General features: G+C 41.0%; 1 protein-coding gene across 1 annotated transcript in view; it reads right to left on the bottom strand.

Moving 5' to 3' along the window:
- LOC103608330 (talin-2) overlaps window positions 1-19,727 on the bottom strand; it is a gene marked incomplete at its 3' end in the record, with an annotated part of 81,330 nt that overhangs the window by 43,232 nt on the left and 18,371 nt on the right. The window contains exons 9-14 of the mRNA XM_008592779.1: window positions 18,552-18,686; window positions 16,507-16,635; window positions 14,240-14,342; window positions 3,588-3,796; window positions 2,329-2,448; window positions 914-1,111 (exon numbers count right to left, since the gene is read on the bottom strand). Coding sequence (XP_008591001.1) covers window positions 914-1,111; window positions 2,329-2,448; window positions 3,588-3,796; window positions 14,240-14,342; window positions 16,507-16,635; window positions 18,552-18,686 — 894 coding nt within the window. The remainder of the gene's footprint in view (window positions 1-913; window positions 1,112-2,328; window positions 2,449-3,587; window positions 3,797-14,239; window positions 14,343-16,506; window positions 16,636-18,551; window positions 18,687-19,727) is intronic.

The raw sequence follows: 19,727 nt of genomic DNA, 5'->3' as shown, positions 1-19,727 counted from the left end.
AGTGGAGGCATTAGAGGGGGAGGGGGAGGAGCGAGCTGCACCAATGCGCAGACCAGGCGACAATCCCAGCATCTTGCTCAACAATGCTGGAGTTGTCAAGGAGCCTGTACATCTCAGCCTGGCACAAACGGCCCGCACTGTTTCGACAGTCAGAGATGCTGCATCCCAGACGTTCCTGATGCAGGAAAGGACACATTTCTCACCTGCCTTGCCATCTGAGAAATAGTAAGGAACACCCAGATATCTCTTTTAGGAAGTTCACAGGAGCTCAGAAAAAAACAGCTGTGCCAGCTGACACCAGACCAGTCATGCTCCCTTGTTCTAAACAAGGGGTTTATCTGTTCATCTGAAGGAGGTAGTTTTTAATCATTTGACACTCAGTATTAGACACAGTCCATTCAAATGGGCCCGCTAAACCTCAAATACTTTTTTTTTCTACTATTTATTATCTGACATTCAAAGAGCTCTCTTAATCTCTATTCATCTGAAGGAGGTAGTTTTTAATCATTTGACACTCAGTATTAGACACAGTCCATTCAAACGGGCCCGCTAAACCTCAAATACTTTTTTTTTCTACTATTTATTATCTGACATTCAAAGAGCTCTCTTAATCTCTACTAAATGGTCTCCCTCCTCCTCCCCTCCCTCCAAATAGCATAAAGTAAAACGATGATTCTGGAGGATGGTGGGGAAAGTTACCATTCATCACCAAGAGCACTTCACACATATGCTGAGAGCATCTTTGAAAATCCCATTCCTGTGAGGTCAAGGAGCTTCCTAAGCAGCAAAAAGAATGCAGCTGTGGTCTGTTTATAGGTTCCCTATTCCTATTTGCTCAATCAGCCTCAAGATTGGAGAGTCCATCAGAGTAGATAGGCCAAGGTCAAATCCAGGCAGCCACCGCCACACCCACCTGTGCTTGGCCCGCCATCTCAATGCCAGCATCAAGGAACTCATCAAAATCATCACTGAACTTTCCAGAGGCTGCAGCCAGCTCTCCACTCTGCCCCCGGGTGGCATGGACGACTTCCCCAGCAGACTGGTTCAGATCAGCTGCTGCCTGGTTAAGTTCACTCTGGGCTTCCTGGAAAGGCTTTGTGCTTGGAGGTAGCTGTGGGGAACAGAGGGCACACCCCATGAGGCTTTACTTTGCACAGGAAGGTAAAGAAAGGTACAGTGGAGGGAAGAAAGACTCTCCAGGAATGTACTTCTGAGTCATCAAGACGAAAAGGCTGTGTGTGATATGAGTCCATGTTAAGTCTGACTTTCAACATATATATGAAAGTAGTTCAACAAGTTCATGGAAAAACAGAATTGAAAAACAAATCTTTCCATGAACTTTTTGAAATACCCTTGTACGTTTGTTCATTTAGTTTAATTTATTGAACACTTACTTAGTGGTAGCCACTATGGATCTAAAAATAGAACAACTACCCGAAGGGGCTCACGCTCTCCTAAGTGGCACAGGCAGGATTCGCACCCAGCTAAGCTGAGTCCATCTCCCACTCTCTGAACCACCACCCTAAGTTTTCTCTCTGAAGATAGAAACTCTCAACCTTTCAGTGTTCTAGAACTAAAAGGCAAGATGCTATCAAACATGTTCTTCTAAACTAATAGCCACCTATTTTATTAGGTCTTTGCTAACAATAACTTTTTACAGAACACAAGTGTCTTTAGCAGAACTATAACTGTTTGTGAAAAGTTCCAGAGAGTTAAGCGGTCTGTATCACTCACCCACATGCGTTGCCTGTGTACCTGTGCAGAGAGCAGACAGGGTGAACGAGCACAAACCCTCCTTGTGAGGACTCACGGCAGGGAAGAGGGCAGGTCCCAAGTGAAATTCCTCAGACTACTTGCTCTCTCAGTGAGTCTTGGACACATGCATCCCTCCATTGGCTGACTGTCACTATCTGAGATGTCCTGATGATCACCAGGTGATCACGTACCCCCTTTTCTGTCTTACTGGGCTGACCCGAGAGCAGACAGCAACAACTTGGACACATGCATCCCTCCATTGGCTGACTGTCACTATCTGAGATGTCCTGATGATCACCCCAGGTGATCACGTACCCCCTTTTCTGTCTTACTGGGCTGACCCGAGAGCAGACAGCAACATGGGCTCAAAGAAGTAGTAAACTTTAAAAGCTCCACCTGGGAACTCTGCTGACCAGAAAGCAAAATAAGGAAAAGGAAAATTGGTAGGAAAAACAGTGCTCTTAAAGGAAAGGTTGGCTGCTCAGAGATCCCATGGAAGGGAGGAGACTCCTCTCACACCTAAGAGTGAACCTGGTCCCCCAAGTGCCCCTTCCCAATCCAAGAACCTCTCACCGAATCTACAAGCAACTTCTTGCTGGACTCCCCGATGCTCTTCAAGGCCACGTCCACATCCTTCTGCCCAGGGAGGCAATTCACACAGTTATTCAAGGAGTGAGACACGGCTTTGGCCACCTGAATTGAATACATGGAGGGACAGAAGTGCCATAAGAAAGCAGCTTTCAATGCAAACACTTTTGCACATTTGCTGGGAATGGGCAGTGACAACATGCAGAGCTGAAACAGATATGAAATTGTCTGTCTGACACTGTTTACTATATTAAATCACCTCATCCAGACCTCTTGTCCAAGGGGAAACTTCCACCCTCTCACTGGGGTTAATATCCCATCTTAGCAAAGAGTCTGACACAAGTGATACAGCACATCCCAGGCTCCCCAAAGCCAGGCTCACTCACTGCTCTGTGATTCAAACACAGAACTTCCAATATGAGGTCAGGTTCTAAAACAAAGATACCCTGTATCAAGAGACATGAACTATCCCCCTTCTTGAGAGTCCTGCTGAGGTCAGAGGTGGGAGGAGGCCTTGAGTTCTTTGGATCACAGTTATCAAGGCCTGTGGTTACTTTCTGCTCAGCGACCCTCTGGTGCCATCATCCCCAAACCTCACCCTGCCCATGGGTAAGTGGGACACTCTGAGCACTTCCAGACCAACCTGGAGGTGTTGACACACTGCTTTTTAAGAAACTCTAAGTGGCTCCCTGTTTGTACTCTTTGGTATCCTCAGTTAATGTAAGGAAGCTCTTTGGAGGTGGGCCTGTGTCACTCCCTTTCATGTAAACCATCTCCTTCCCAGAGCCATGTCTAGAAGTTTGCCTGGATGGTCCCTAGCAAACCGGTTTCATCACATGGCTGAAGAATCATCCAAAAAAGTAGTAGAGAGTGTTAAAAACTTTTGAGTGGCTAGACTAGTATATTTACTTCACTTCCACGGCTAGGAAGAGGAATATAGTTAATCATACAGAGGCCTAAAACAAACAGGTTATGTCCTGGCTCCTAACCTTCTATGGACAGAGTTTAAAGCCCCCCATACTCTCTTTGGACTGTGGATGAAGCAGCTCTTACATTAATGTGAGGAATACTAGGCCAGACTCATAATAATGGGCACCATGCATGGCCAGCACTGTTAGGACACTTTGGTGGGTTCTGAAAACACCCGCTGAGTCAGCGTTCACAGCAGGAAAGAGTGCCCAGGGGACAGCCTGCCAAACACGCCCACGTTAATGCAGACCACAATTCCCAATTCAGAGCTTCACCTGAGCTAGTCTCTGTTGACTCTCTGCATCCCCAGGCGCAATCAGGGCCTGCTTGGCTTCTTGAATTAGCATGGCGGAGCCCTCCATCACATCGCGAGCAGAATCTAACATAGCGTGGGCAGCCGCGGGGTCACTCGTAGATGCAGCCACTCCACGGGCAGCCTGGGCCAGCGTTTTCAGAGCTTGGGCTGTTTCTCTAGCAGCCACCCCTGGGGATAAAAGCCCATCAGACTTTCTATTAGATTCCATCTAAAAGTCGAATTTTTATTTGAAAATAAGCCTTTGGACCAGAGTTTCGCACAGGAGGGAGACCCAGATTCATTTTTTTTTCTTTTTGTCTTTTTTACTGACCAGTAACGGGATCGCAACCCTCAGTGTCGCGCCCGTACCGGGGACTGGCAACGGGATCCAACACCTCGTACCGGGGACCGGCAACGGGATCGCAACCCTCGGTGTTGCACCCGCACGGCGCTCAGCCAGTGAGCGGGAACTGGTCTCCACATGGGATCCGAACCCTCGTGGCGCACTCTACAGTGCGCCACTGGGCCGGCCCCCAGATTCGTTTTTATACAATTTGAATTGCTGTGCTTCTCACAGAAGTAGCCCATCCCCCTGGCTCTGGGCGAATCCAAGAGAAACCTTATAACAAATGCAGTGCAAACGACTATTTCCTTTGGACGTCCTGTGCTCCCACTGCCACCTGTGTCCCTAGACCTAAAACACCAAGTGCACATAAGCAAGTACACAGATTGACACGCCTGGGTGTGCCATGCATAGGCTTGTTTTAAGTTTATTTAAATTCACTTTTCTTCCCAATTGTCTTTATTGGGCATAACTTACAAACAAAAAAATGAACAAGTCCATGTGCAGCTCAGTGAATTTGTACAAATGAATATATCCACATAGTCACCAACACCTGTGCCCTTCCCCAGTCCAGAAGTCATTGGTATTCTAACACCTATGACCTTAAACAAGTTTTACCTGTTCTTAAACTTATTGTTAATGGTACCACACAGTACGTATTTTTCTGTGTCTGGTTTCTTTCTCTGATCATAATGTTGAGAGATTTACCCACGTTATGTGGAGCAGCACATTCTTTTTTTCTTGCTGCATAGTATGCCATTATACAGATACACCAACATGTGTTTACCCATTCTTCAGCTGATAGACATTTGGGCTGTTTTCTGTATGGGGCTATTGTGAATAAAGCTACCAAGAAAGTTCCCATACATACGTTCATGTGGACATATAGAATCATGTCTCCTGGATATAAACCTAGGAGTTGAACTGCTGGGTCATAAAGTAAGCATATATTTAGCTTTAAAAGATACTCCAAAACAATTTTTCAAAATGGTTTTACCATGATGCACTCCACCAGCAACGCATACGAGTGGCAGTTGCTCTGTGTCCAAGCCAAGGCTTGGTATTGTGATTTTTCATTTTAGCATTCTAGTGGCTGTGTAGTTGCATTTCAGTGAGGTTTTAACTTTCATACCCTTACTGAATAATGATGTTGAGCACCTTTTCGTATACTATGGTTATTTGGTTGTCCTCTTTTGTGAAGTGTCCATCTATCTTTAAATTCACTTCTAAACAGGTGATGGGATTTGGTGATAAACTATGCATATAAACTAATCCTTTAAAACTATAGTGCTACCTCTTGCAGAATAAACATGAATCTTACCACGTGACACCTAGTCCTTGGCACACCTGAGAAGAGGATGAAGATTGGAGAGGTCAGGGCATGTAACAAAAGAAACTGAGAACTGCAGGACAGCTGGCCCTAGGGCTCATCTCATCGAACCATCTCACAGATGAGGCCTGGCATTGAGAAGTGTCTTGTCCACAAACACACTATGAGAGGTGGTAGCAGAGCTAGAGCTCAGGTTTCTTAACCTCCAGGTCAGACACTCTTCACAGTGGTCTTTGGGACAGAGAATTATGAGGGCTTCTTGTTAGAACATATAAGATCTGCATGAAAAATACACAAGTCAGTGTCTCTCTCACTAAACTTTGAAATAACTATTTCTACAGGATTGAGCTGGATGGTCTCTAGGTGCCACTGACTGTGGCCCTTACCAGCCACTGCTTCAGCTGAGTCAGCATGGACACAGCAGGTGGTCTCTCATTACTGAGGATGAGGCTCTATAGTACAATAGAGAGTGTAAAAGGCCCCAGATCCATAAAATGAGACAGCTTTGCAGCACTGCAGACTCGCTAATCTGTAAATATTTGGTACATCACAGAGCTGGGATATAACTACTATCTAATCAAGGCAAATTACAAAGCTGCCAATTGTTTATCACATGGCACTTCTGAGTATGGCTTATAGAATGAAAAAATTTTAAACAAAGTGTTTTTTATGGCAGAAGAGAAGTCCAGAAGAGAAAATACAAAAGTAAATAAAGCTAAGGTGAAGGACAGAAACAGGCTAGGTAGAACGGTCATTGCATTTTATAGTTAAACTTTTGGCACAGAGTTGAAGGATAGCGTTGCTCAGAAGAGCACCGGGTGTAGTTAAGACCCCGTCCAGCTCTGGCTCTGCTGCCCATTAGCTGTGTGGTCCTGACTGCTGCCTTTTCCCTCTGGGCCTCAGTTTCCAACAAGTTTTAGGAGAGGCTGAGATCCTAGCTCTGACAGCTGAAAATTATAGGCTGTGACTTCTAGACCTCTCCTCTTGTCTTCCCATTTATCATATGGACTCTTCAGTCCATTTGTATTTGATTTGTATGGGAATTTGGAAGAATAAAACATTTATTGTATGCAATTAGAAAAGACAAGTTTATGCAAAAACTATTTAGTGAAAAACCTTTTATAGATTTAGACAATCTGAAAAAGGCAGAAACTGGAGGAGCTAAATTCTAAAAACCTAAGCTTATCTATTCTGCCAAGGACTCACTGTGAAATCTCAAAGCACATTGAAGATCCCCTTTGTAGGGATCAGGTTTCCCAAAAAGAGGAAGCCACACCATCAAACGGATGAAACAAGGCCACCAGAGGGCAGAGAGCCCAATGAACACCCAAGGCTGTATACGGCTGAATCCATAGCAACACATTCAATGGTCACCACTACAAGGGCAGATCTCCAAACACTGTCCAAGTGAAATTGTTCCTGTAGTCATGTGTGCATCACACCAACAGAACCGCCAGTGGGAAATACTAAAGCAGACTTCTGTCTCAATAACCACAACCCTTTGAAAACATAGATTACTTTAACAGTATCCTTGCCATCTGGATCTTAAATTATACTCAGCAGCAGAGTCTTAAGAAGACACATCAAGTGGTATCAAATATAGTAGCATTCTTCATAACGGTTGTTATTCCTTATCAGAATTCATGTAGATTGTGTGTCAAGACAGTACTGGAACACATACCAAGCTCACAAGGTAAAAACTAGGTATGACATAATCTTTAATCTGTTGCAAAGTATTTGCAAAAGGTTCTATGTAACTGTAACCAGCCATGTAGAAATGTATTTTGAATTTTTCACTGGCCAAACAAAAACATGCTTGCATTAGAATGCAGGCCAGCAGCAGCTGATGTGGAACTTTGGGGTATTCCATATACCTCAATGTGGACAGGGAACTGAGACCCAGGGAGAACTTGCCTATGCTTGCTTTCTCTTTCCTTGCTTCCCACCTACTCTTCAACATTCTTGAAACTGCCTTCAACAAGGAGAGCAGCAACCTCCTTATTTCTAAAGCTAATGGATGCTTCTTAAGTCCCCGTCTCACAGAACTTTTTGGGCAGAAACCACCTCTATGCTCTCTCCTGGTTTCCCTGCCCTCTCCATGGCTGCATGTTTTCAGTTCTTTCAAAGATTTCTATTGCTCAGCTTCCTAATAAACTAGTTGAGTTCTTCAGGGTTACATCTGATAAACTTTTTCCTCACTCTGCCCCAGAGGGTAAATTTATCTATCTCTGTGGTTTCAATCATTATCCCTTTACTAATAATTTTCAAATCCATATCTGCAGCTCAACCTTCTCTACTGAGTTTCAGAGCCAAAGATCTTGCTGCCTAATGACACCTCTATTTGCATATCCTCCAGGCATTTCAAACCCAGTATGTTTAAAGCTGAACCCAGTATCCTTGAACTTCACCACACCCCCACCCCTACCAAAGGTCCTATGTTCCCATCACAGTGATGCACACAACTCTTCATTCGGTTATCAGGGCCGACAGAGTTGTCCATGTTACCTTCCTTACCTCCATCCATGCCAACTTCTAACCAGTCACCAAGAACTGTCAGGTCTCTGTTTCTTTAATCTTTTACTTTGTTACCACTGCAGGACACTAACATCACCTACCTGGTTCAATACAACAGCCTGCTTGTTGGTCTCCCTGCCTCTAACTTTGTTTCTCTTGAATCTACTTGACATAGAAGAGTGAGATAGAAGGTGCTCAGTTTCCACGGGCTCAGGTTTTAGGACACACCTCTGAATTTCAAGCCACTTCCTGAGGTCTCAGGCCCTTCCTCTAGGCCTTCCCCTACAGGAGAGTTATTGTGGCTTGTAGGACCTAATTTTAGCATCATCATGGGAAAACTGTGACTTCAGGGGGCTGACTTATGCAAATCCAGTGGCTGGGCATTCTCAGTAGAGAGGGGTTATGTAACCTTAGTAGCTGAGCATGCTCAGTAAAGTGGAGTTTACCCTTTGAATGACTTTCTACTAGAGATGCTAAAGAGCATGGAATATTCTTGAATATGTTCAGTGCATGTGATAGAATCTGACCAATGAACATGCCCTAAAAAGAGACCAATTGAGCATATACAAGAAAATGTTACATAACTGGGAACCACCCCCTTAGCTGCATATTCATTATATATCATGAATATGTATTAGGTAACAAAACTATAAAAGTTGAATCCCACCAGAAGGCAGGTTGTCACTCACTTTCCTGGGGCCAACCTGTACTTCACTGGCTGTGGTGTGTGTGCTTCCTTTTTGTATTAAACTTATTTTCAGCAAGCAGCTGCTCATTCTCTGGAGCCAGCCTGAACTTTGTGCTAAATTTTCAATATGTATTTCTTACTTCTGTATTAAACTTGGTACGGGCCCTGCTTGGTCCCTAGAGCTAGGCCAAACTCTCCTGTATCTCTTCTTTGTTACATTAATTCTGTTCTCACTTTCTGCTGTGACTCTGCCCTTTAATTCTTTCCTGTGGCAGTCAAGAAGCTGGTAAAAGAACAGGGTGGGTTGAGGTCTGCTATCAGGCCTCCCTAGATCCTCTCCTGCAGCATCATGAGGAAGGGCAACCTATATAAAAGGCAATCTAAACTGTATCCATAGCTGAAAATCCTTCAATATTTTCACATGCTCTTTGGTTAAATTCCAAATTATTTATATTGGCTTATAAGACCCTTCAAGATCTGGTCCTGGTCTAACTTTCCAGCCTTATGTTCTTATGTCTCACCTCCTCCTTTTCTCTTACTTGAACCTTTCCCAGTTCCCTTGGTGAGCATTCTTTTCTCTCACCTTTGAGATGTCATGCATGCAGCTACCTGTCAATGACTGCCACACACACTACCCAGAGCTATTTCTAGGCCCTTTTGCAGACACTAACTAGACAGCCTGTCATCCTGGATGTTGTCAGCATCAGGTGATGAAACTTGTAAGGCAGTCTTCCCTCCACTAAATATGCATTTCATCATCTACACAAAATCTGGTAAGATTTCGGGAATGTTTGCAAGTTTTTAGAATTTAAATCTCTCACATATGCTTTATAAGACTTTACACATACTTTTCCTTCTGTTAGAACACTAAAGGAGTCCTAAACAATCCTCAAAACCCTGGTCAGGTGTCAATTACATTCTGAAAACTTCCCTTACCCTCCCACCAGGACAGAATTGTATACATTGTTATTATTGTAGGTTTTATTGTATTGTAGATTATACTATTGTATTATTACACTATGCCATAACTTCTTTTGTGTTCCTATTGAGCTCTTTTAAATATTTTAATTTTTCTTTTCTGTTTCTCTTTTTTTATCCCTTGCATTCAGCAAAAATGTGCTCTTTTTAATTTTTATTTTCAAAGTAATAAATGTACACAGTTTTAAAGATCGAAGAGGATTTTCTTTGTAGTAATGGCAGAATAACTTATTTCAAATCAAGCCTCCCACAGAGAAACAACCAGAAACACTGGAAACCATACATAAAACATGTATTTGAAGGCACTGGAAAGATACCAAGGCACCACAGTAAAGAGAGCCAAGATCGTGAAAAGAAGAAAAACACAGAGGTGAGTCCAATGTTCAGGGTTGCTTTTTCCCTCAAGGCATTTGCTAATTTGTGAACTGTTGCCAAGAAGTAAAAAGCTGGGCAAAACTTCCTGAAATCTCATGGGGCTAGGAAGATAAAAAGTATAGTTCTAAGCCAAAAAAACAGAATAGTCCTAAACATGACAGCCTTTCAGGTGGGACACACAAAGGGTTACATCCTAAGGGGTAAACTGGAAATAGTCCTCACAATATCCAATCAGCTCAGTCCCTGCTTATTATGGTGATGTCTTTGTCTTAACCACCTACCAGACTAGTAAAGACTGGCTTAGCAAAGACTAACCTATATAGGGAATGAAACACAATTCAGGGCCTTAAATTGTCTCCATAGTTTAAAATACCAAAGCTTAGTACTAATTAAAAAAAAGAATCAGATATACCAGGAGACAAGACCAATGGCTAAAAACAAAGAGGGGGGAGGAAAACCCCAAACAGACAGCAAAAATGGGCCCATAGGTGATCCAGATATTAGAGTTATTGGACCTGGACTTTAAATAACTGTGATAAATATGCTGAAGAAATCAGATGACAAGATACAGAACTTCAGAGAAACAAACAATAAGACAATCAAATGGATATTCTAAAACTGAAAAATATGACATTTAAAATTAAAATCTCAAAAGAAGGGGTTGAAAGCACAATAGACACAGCTAAAGAGAGGAACAGTGAGCTGGAAGATAGATCAAAAGCAAATATTAATAAAGCACGGAGAAGAAAAATGATGAAAAATATAGGAAAGAACATAGGAAATGTAAAAAACACAGTGAAAAGGTCTAACACATGTGGTAACTGGAGTTTATAAAGAGGAAGAGAGAAAATGGGGCAGAAGCAATATTTGAAGATAGAAAGGTTGAGAGTTTTCAAAAACTGACATAAGACAGCAAAATGTATTTTCAAGGCGTACTACAACCCAAAGAAAGATAAATATGCAAGGAAATTCCTCTAGGCTTTTGTTGCTTGAAAACCAAAGACAGAAAATTGAAAAAAGCAAGCAGAGGGAAAAATAAAACCACATTACCTTTACAGGTGACTTCACAACAGAAATAAAGGAAACCAGAAGGCAATGGAATAGCATCTTCGAAGTGCTGGAAGAAAATAACTGCCAACCTAAAATTTTACAATAAGTGAAATTATCCACCAAAAATAAAGGCCACAAAGGCATTTTTAGACAAACAAAAACAGAGAATTTGTTCCCAGTGAAGGGAGTTCTTCAGGTAGAAGAGAAATGATTCCAGATGGAAGTACGTGGAAATGCAGAAGGAATGAAGAGCAATGTAAAGAATAAATATGGTGGTAAATCTAAACGAATACTGACTGTATAAAACAATACTGAGACTGTATTGAGGAGATTAAAATACGTATGGAATTAAAACACATAGCAACAAATGAGTAGAGAGAAGGTAAAGTGCCCTGAGATTCTTGCACTGTCCAAGAAGAGGTAAACAAAATAACTTACATCAGACTTTAAAAAAATCAGAGAACAGTAAATGAATGTACAACTAATTAGCTAATCAAGGGATAGGAAACAGAATTTAACAAATGGAAAGAATGTGAAAGAAGGCATGAAAAGAGAAAAAGGAAACTACCATAGGTAGGACACATAGAAAACAAATAGTAAGATGACAGATTCAAATGCCAACACATCAGTAATTACATTATATACAAATAGAAAAAATACTCCAATTGAAAGAAAAAGATTACTACACTAACAAACAATCCCTCCTCCCCCTAAAGAACGACTACAAGCTCACAAGATACACATGACATGTAAGCATGCAGAAAAACTTAAAGTAAAAGGATGGGAAAAGATATATCATGCACACAGCCAAAAAAGTCTTCTATGCAGAAACTATAAAACTGTATTGAGGGAAAGGAAGATCTAAATGAATGGACATAGCACATTCACAGACTGGCAGTCACAATAATGTAAAGATGTCAATTCTCCTTAAATCGATCCAATGTAATCCCAATTTTTTTTTAAAGTGGGTTTGTTTGTAGAAATTGACAGACTGATTCTTGAATTTATGTGGAAATGCAAAGAGCCAAGAACAGTCAACACTAACTTGAAGAAGATCAACAAAGGAAGATTTGCATTAAGCCTTAGGATAAAACTACAGTAACTAGGAAAATGTGGTACTAATAAGAATAGGCGATTACATTAATGTAGAAGGACAGAAATGCCACAGATCGACCCATGCATATACATTCACTTCCTTTACAACAAAGTGGCTCTAAAGACTACTGGGGAAAGGACAGTCCTTTCAATCAGTGGTGCTGGCTCAGATGGACATCCATGTAGAAAAATAATTAAACTGGAACCCTATTGTACATACAAAACTCAAGTCTAGATGGATTGGCATTCTAAATATACAAAGTAGAACAATAAAGTTCTAGAATATGACAGAGGAGATTATCTTCGTGATCTTGGATAGGCAAACATTTTTAAATAGGAAACAAAAAATACTAACCATAAAGGAAAAGAACTGTAAACTGGGCTCTATTAAAATATATATTAAAAAAACTTTTGTTCACCAAAAAACATATTTAAGAGCATAAAAAGGAAGCCACAAGATACAAGAAATACATATAAGTGACAAAGATTCCTACAAATAAGGAAAAGATAGATAACCCAAGTTTTCAAAAATGAACAAGACACACATACTTCACAAAGTGACCAATAAACATATGAAAAAGTCCGCAATCACAGTGTTCATCAGGGAAATGCAAATTAAAACAATAATGTGATACTACTACACACTCATCAGAAGGGCTAAAATTAAAAGATAGACAATACAAAGTGGTGACAAGGCTGCAGAACTGGAATTTTCATACACTGCTGAAAGGAATGCACTGAATACATGCCCAGCCTCTGACCCAGCAATCCCACTCCTATGTATTTAGAAAATACTTACTTATGTTCACTGAACAACATGTCCTAGAATTTTTCATAGCAGTGTTTTTTGAAACAACCCAAATACCCATCAACAGTATAAAGAATAATGACAGGTATATTCATATGATAAAATACTATAGAAAGCAACGTCAATGAGTCGCACAAACAGAACGCTGAGCAAAAGAAGCTAGACACAAAGGAACACATATTGTATGAGTCCATTTGTTCATAGTTCAAAATCAGGCAAAATTAATGTAAGTCATGGGTGTCTACCTCTGGGAAAGGAGAGAGGATACAGCCATTGGGAGGTGGCACAAGGCCACACCTGGGATGCCAGAAATGTTCTATTTCTTGATTTGGTGGTGGCCTCCTTAGGGCATTGATTGTGATAATTCGTGAAGGTATCCACTTAGGACTTGGGCTATCTTCCGTAGGTATGTCATACTTCAATAATAGTACGTATTACAAAAAAAGGTCAAGCAGTACTACCATAACAGCCATTGGGAGGTGGCACAAGGCCACACCTGGGATGCCAGAAATGTTCTATTTCTTGATCTTGGTGGTGGCCTCCTTAGGGCACTGATTGTGATAATTCGTGAAGGTATCCACTTAGGACTTGTGCTATCTTCCGTAGGTATGTCATACTTCAATAATAGTACGTATTACAAAAAAAGGTCAAGCAGTACTACCCTATAACAAAAGCAATAACCGGTAACCCACTCTTCCCCACCTGATTCCCATGCCTGGAGCCACTCAAGTTCTTTAAGCTTTCTTCCAATATTTCATATTTTTAAGTAATGTGCTTATACTGAAACTTCCTGGTTTTAAACTTTAGATATATGTAGACTTCCTACTATGATAACATTTCCTTTTTAATATAACTTCCTGCTTTTCTTAGAGTTGATAATTACACAATCTGTTCCTTATACAGACTCCTGTTTAAAGAGTCTCCTGCCTTCAGGGGCACCTGGCGTGGCCAATGCTCAATCCCCTTTCACGCCCAAGGTTTGGCAGCATGAATCAGCTTGCTTCTTGTTGGCTCCCCTGCCCCTGCAGACCCTCGGGTTTCTGTTCATTTGGCTCTATCAGTTACTACCACCTGTCTCCTGCCATCTTCGAAAACTCTGTTGACATCCCATTTGTTGTCATCTTTTGTTCTCTTTGACCTTTTTTATTCCTTTAACTTTTGTGGGATTTCAGGAGTCACAGATAGTCCTAGAAGTCTATAATTACTATTTGTTTACAGTCTGATAGGAGTGACCCACAAATAGGTTGGGGGCATCCTACTAGTCTTTGTATGTTTAGTATTAAGCCCAGTAACAAGCAAGTGGAAAGTGCTTGAAAAAATATGCGGTGAACTGCTGGGGGGGGGGAAAGTCAGGTTTATTGTGAAATCCATGAACTCCCCCAACCCCCACCCCACTCTCGCCAAGTGGCTTGCAGCTGGCCACATGGCATCGCGGGGCATGAGAGTCTCACCTGTGTAGTGCTCGTTGCCTTGAGCAGCACAGGTCAGGAGCTGTGCCATGGAAGAACCCACTGCTTTAGATGTGCTGCCCAAGTCCTGGGCACATTTTTCCAGCTGTGAGAATATTCAAAGGAGGAAGAGAACTTAGAAGAAAAGAAACATCCACTGAAGTCTTAGCATGATTTAGAAAAATAATGCAGATCAAACCTTGAGTCTTAGCTCTTTCTCACCTAATACAGCAAGGGTGCTAACCAGCAGCAGGGGGATATGGGAGAAATGGCCCGTGCAGTAGAATAAGCAAACCTGGGTGCTCACCCCTGCCCCTTCCCACCAGTGACTAGCTGTGTGAGATTAGGTAAGTTACAGAACCTCTCTGTGCCTATGTTTCCTGAGGAGATCATAATACCTTGCTCAGAAGGTTTTCAGGGAATTAATGTGGGTTCTTAACAAATGGTAGCTATTAGCATTATGCCTTTAGAAGCTAATTTAGAAAGTCTGCAACAAATCCATAGCAGGAATTAATTATGCCTTGGCAGGAAGTGGGCAGACATCCAGCTGCACCACCTTCCTGGCATGAGGGACCATTAACATTGTTCAATTTGATCATTATACTTTGAGGAGTTCCAACGGAAGGGAAATGCAATAGAAATAGTGGTTTGGAGAGGTAAATGAGATTCTGAAAACGGGCAACGTGCTGGCTTCCCACGAACAGCATGTCATCTTTCTTTGTCAACTGAATAAAAAACCCAGAGAACAAAGTCAGTAAAGGCTGAGGGTATGGTGAATTATTTGATAACTGGATGAGGACACTTTGGAAGAGGATTTCTATGTGCACGACAAGTTGTGCAAAAAGGGCATCAGAGAACAAATGCATTTTTAACTCTGCAACATGTTTCTCAAGAGAGGCAGCGCCTTCAAATAAAAAACAGAGCCTGGTCCAGTATAGCTAACATTATAACACAGTCTACACATTCTTTAGGACATACAATTTCTTTAAAAATTACGGGGTATTTTTTGTATTCTAACTGACCAGTTGTCTTATGAAAAGGTAGAATTCATGTCATGCCAGCCTCTCCTGGGCTCCCCAGAGTATAAATTATAACACAGTCTACACATTCTTTAGGACATACAATTTCTTTAAAAATTACGGGGTATTTCTTGTATTCTAACTGACCAGTTGTCTTATGAAAAGGTAGAATTCATGTCATGCCAGCCTCTCCTGGGCTCCCCAGAGTATAGGAGTTTGCAAAGAGACACCTGGACCACATGGCAAAGCTGCTAGCCCAAACTCTGTCAGTGGCTGGGTGACCTTAGTTATGTGACTTAACCTCTCTGAGCCTGAGTTTCCTCATCTTCCTAGTTAGGGGTAACTTGATTTAACGAATTCTTTTTGAGTGCTTCCTATGTACAAGGCATTGTTTAAAGGTACATAAGGTGTTCCTGAAGTCCCTCTATATTCTGAAAGTCTTCAGTTCATTCAAAGAGCAGCAGTAGGTAAGAGAAGTACTCAACATGGGTCACCAAGAGCATGGGTTCTGAAGTCCTGAACGTCTGGATTCAAACCCTGGTTCTGCCACTGACCGGCACATAACATTGGGCAGAACACTGACAACCTCTGCACTGGTGTTTTCTAAACTTCTAAACAGGGTGAATAAAACTCGCTTATTAAGTTTTCTATCAGGATAAACTACACTGTGTGTGTAGGTACAGTGCTTCACAGGTGCTCAGTAAATAGTGATATTTTATTAGCAATGCTCAGTAATTTGGGAAAGCAAGTACACAAATAAGGAGGATTGGTAAAATTTTAGCCAAGAAAACCCTGACATAAGCATCAAAGTGGCATCATATGATGATCAAATTAGATCTCTGGTGCCACCAGTCCACTTGCAATTGTGGCTTTATTGCATTAAGTATTTTTGCTGTTGTCCATCCCAGCATCTTACATTAAAAAAGTAAATGTTTTATACATCACGACTCTTGATCATCTTTTGCGTAACATTAGCATTTGTTTTATTTATGAAATAGAGGGATACATACTAACAGATGCCTGTTCATCCTCAGCCAAACCCCAGGAAAGCGCACACTGAACCATCACCAGAGGGCCATCTCTATCTTTACACACATCTCTATCTTTAGAATACAGTTCTAAAGAAAGGTGGCTATTCTAGGGCTTTGCATTAAAAATGCTTGAAATCTAGGCATACCAGCTTCTAAAAATGACTCAACATGATCATAACAAGAGGTGGAACCCACGCCCCAGCTGGCTCTGACAGCTTACCGTTTCCCCAGGAAGCGGTTTCAGCTGACTCTCCACCGCAGCCATCTTGGCATCCTGCAGTTCATTCTTAAGTGTCTGCACAGTGTTCAGAGCTGAATCAATTTCCATAGGACCACAGGCTTCGTGGGCCTGTCAACAGAGTTGACAGTATGTGTACATAGTTTGCCTGGGAAAAGTATCCCCATACTTTGCAACACACGAAATGTCTGTCTGGATGTACCCAATGACACTCTAAATCTAGCAGTAGAAGGCAAGGGTACTAAGTATGTCTAAGTATGTATTTCTTAAGAAAGAGAAGGCAAGGGTACTAAGTATGTATTTCTTAAGAAAGCAAAATCATCCTCAGTCAGAACCTTAGTCTTAACTTCCCTAAATAATCAATGTCTCATAACTTAATATACTTAGTTTCCTTGAAGCTATTTTTATCTAAAATGCATCTGCATGTCACATTTAGAGGATCCTTTATTCACTGTGCCTGGGTGCTAGAGATAGGACACCTATCATAGTATGTGTGTACGTAGAAGCTTGGGAAGTATGCGGTGAATGAATGAATGAATGAATGAGAAAACCCAAGACTCTGGGGGCAAGTCTACCTTTACAAATTTCTAGTTTATAAATCACTATCTTTCCATACTGAAGATTATAAAAGTTTTGTCTTTAGTAATTTGTTTTAAGAAAACAACTTCACTCTGTTGGTCATTTAAAATACTGGTCTCCAAATGTTTTGACAGCATGCTGCCAATACACACATTAATAAATTATATACACATGTAATTATTAATCAGTACCTATTGATTATAAATAGGTAAATCTTAATTTCTTTCCTTTTTTAGCTAATAGTAACAACAGGAGCAGTAAATACTAATTAACTGATTTCTATGTGCCAGCATTACTAGGTGAGGAAACTGAGGCACAGAGAGATTACTAACGTGTCCACGTCACAAAATTAGTCAGTGGCCGGACCAGAATTCGAATGCAGGAAGTCTGACTCCATAGCCTGCACTCAACCTTTACGCTACATTAAGAAGATATTTACAAGCTCTCACAGTGTCTTCCTGCACCCAGTGGAAGTCCACTGCTCCAGAGCAAATGTTTGATGTTAGTGTGTGTCTAAGACGCACTGAGGAAACCTGTTAAATTACAGATGTTCAGGTTCTAAGACCAGAGATTCTGATTTGGTTGCTCAGAGGCAAGGCCCAGGAACCTGCATTCTAATAAGCTTCCAAGGTGATTCCAGTACAGACAGTCCCAGGACCTCTCTTTGAGAATCACAGCTCACAATACTTTTTTATTGGATATAACCTACAGCTCTGGATATTTTTCTTTGGCAATGTTGTACACTGCTCTTATTAAGAATGCAAGTCAGCATCTACCTTCTTCCCTTACCAATTTATGAGCTGCTTGTTTCTATAAAGGGATTGCTACAATGAGGAGAAATGATTCATGCTAGAACTTTATGCTAATGCCACTTCAAAGTAGTAATGAGGTCCTTCAGTAATTAATGAGTTCCAGAGACAGAAATTCATTTATTTCTAATTCTGTTCTATTGAGGACTTTGTTAAAAAAGAATGCTTCCATGTAAAATGTGAAAACTTTTCAGGGAAAAAAAGATAGTCAAGATAACCCCCTAAAATAGATTTTTCTGCCTAAATAACTTGTTATTAAGTTCACAAGATGATACCTGGGAAATATAGATCACTTACTTTGGCCCACAATTTGCCTGGCACCAAGACACTGACGACTGCCAGTCTCCCCAAGACTGGAACGTGGACCACTGCTCATCCCAGGATGTGGGAGGAGGGGGAGGAGGCACACAACCTCAGATAGCCCAACACAACTCCTCTGTAAGCGGAGATGATAACCACGTCTGGGAGATAGTGGCTCCAGGCGGTAAAAGCCAATCTGCAGGGGCATCTTTAAAGGTCATGCAAACTCTGTCATATCCAGCAGTGTTCAGGCCCCAGGTAGCACCTATGCCACACCAGCAGCACAGAATGAAAAGCTCCACTCCTGACCAGCTACCACTGTGACAGGGCTGCACTTGCCTTCTGTGAGGCGGTGCGCAGCTCCGCCAGGCTGGTGGCCAGGTTCTTGGCGCACTGGCTCAGCTGCATGGCCGCGGCCTGGTCACTCACGGTGGGCACTGCAGCTTTGGCAGAGGACACCATTTTGCTTCCAGGCTGTAGAGTGAGGAGCAGAAAATAAGACGGTTCTGGGGCAGCAAGAGGCAGAGAGGAGAGACCAAACAGCAATGCCTCCTATCAGCCAGAATTTACTGTGCTCTCAGAAAAAGGAGTAGTAGACACCAGCGAGTTCCCCAAATTAGAACAGTGGCTCAAAATTCTCACTTAAAACAGATTTCAAAGAGAATTCCTTATTAAATAGGTTTCTTTGTGTTTCTTGGAATAGCTCTTTATTCTGAGTCTCAAGTACACCCAACAGACTGAGTATCACATATTGCACACAGGTATTGGTATTCAATGCTGTACCCCACAGATATGTACAATCAATTATGTTCTGATAAAAAAGAAAAATGAAGGTAAATAAAACAAATAAAATAACTTCACATCTCACAAATCAAAATAATTTCACTATGCATGGATGTCTGGGTATGTGTACATGTATTTTCAAAAATAAGATCATACTATTTGTTCTATTTTACAATCTTCCTTATTTCACATATTCTACCTGTTTAATAGCTATATAGTATTCCAATGTATACATCTGTTAAAATTTCTCAATTCCCTATTGTTTTTCATGTTTCTATTTTTGCAATGTAATAAACAATGGTATGATAAACACCTCTGAAGCCAAATATTTGTACACATAATATTCTTTGTATAAATTTTTAAAAGTAGAATTTCTGGATCACAGAATATACATACTTTTAAGGATTTTAATATATATGTCATAAAACTGCTCTTAGAAAAGTTCTAGCAATTTCAGTGCCAGATCATAAATACTAAAGACAAAAGTTAATATTTTTAATATTTAAAAAATTAATGAGTATTTATAAGAAAAAACGTGTGTACAAAACCATGAATAGACAATTTCATATAAAAACAAATAACGCAAACACAAAAAATGTTTAACATTGTAAAAATCAAGGAATTACAAAATCAAGTAAGAATTTTACAGAGCAAATTGGCAAAAACATTTTTTAAAAAAAATGCTTAATTCTCCATCTTACATAAGATGTTTAAAAAAGTATACTCCAAATC

This window comes from Galeopterus variegatus, unplaced genomic scaffold (assembly GCF_000696425.1).
Source record: "Galeopterus variegatus unplaced genomic scaffold, G_variegatus-3.0.2 Scaffold8312, whole genome shotgun sequence".
In the NCBI taxonomy this organism is placed as follows: domain Eukaryota; kingdom Metazoa; phylum Chordata; class Mammalia; order Dermoptera; family Cynocephalidae; genus Galeopterus; species Galeopterus variegatus.
This window is presented reverse-complemented; position numbering and strand designations above follow the sequence as displayed.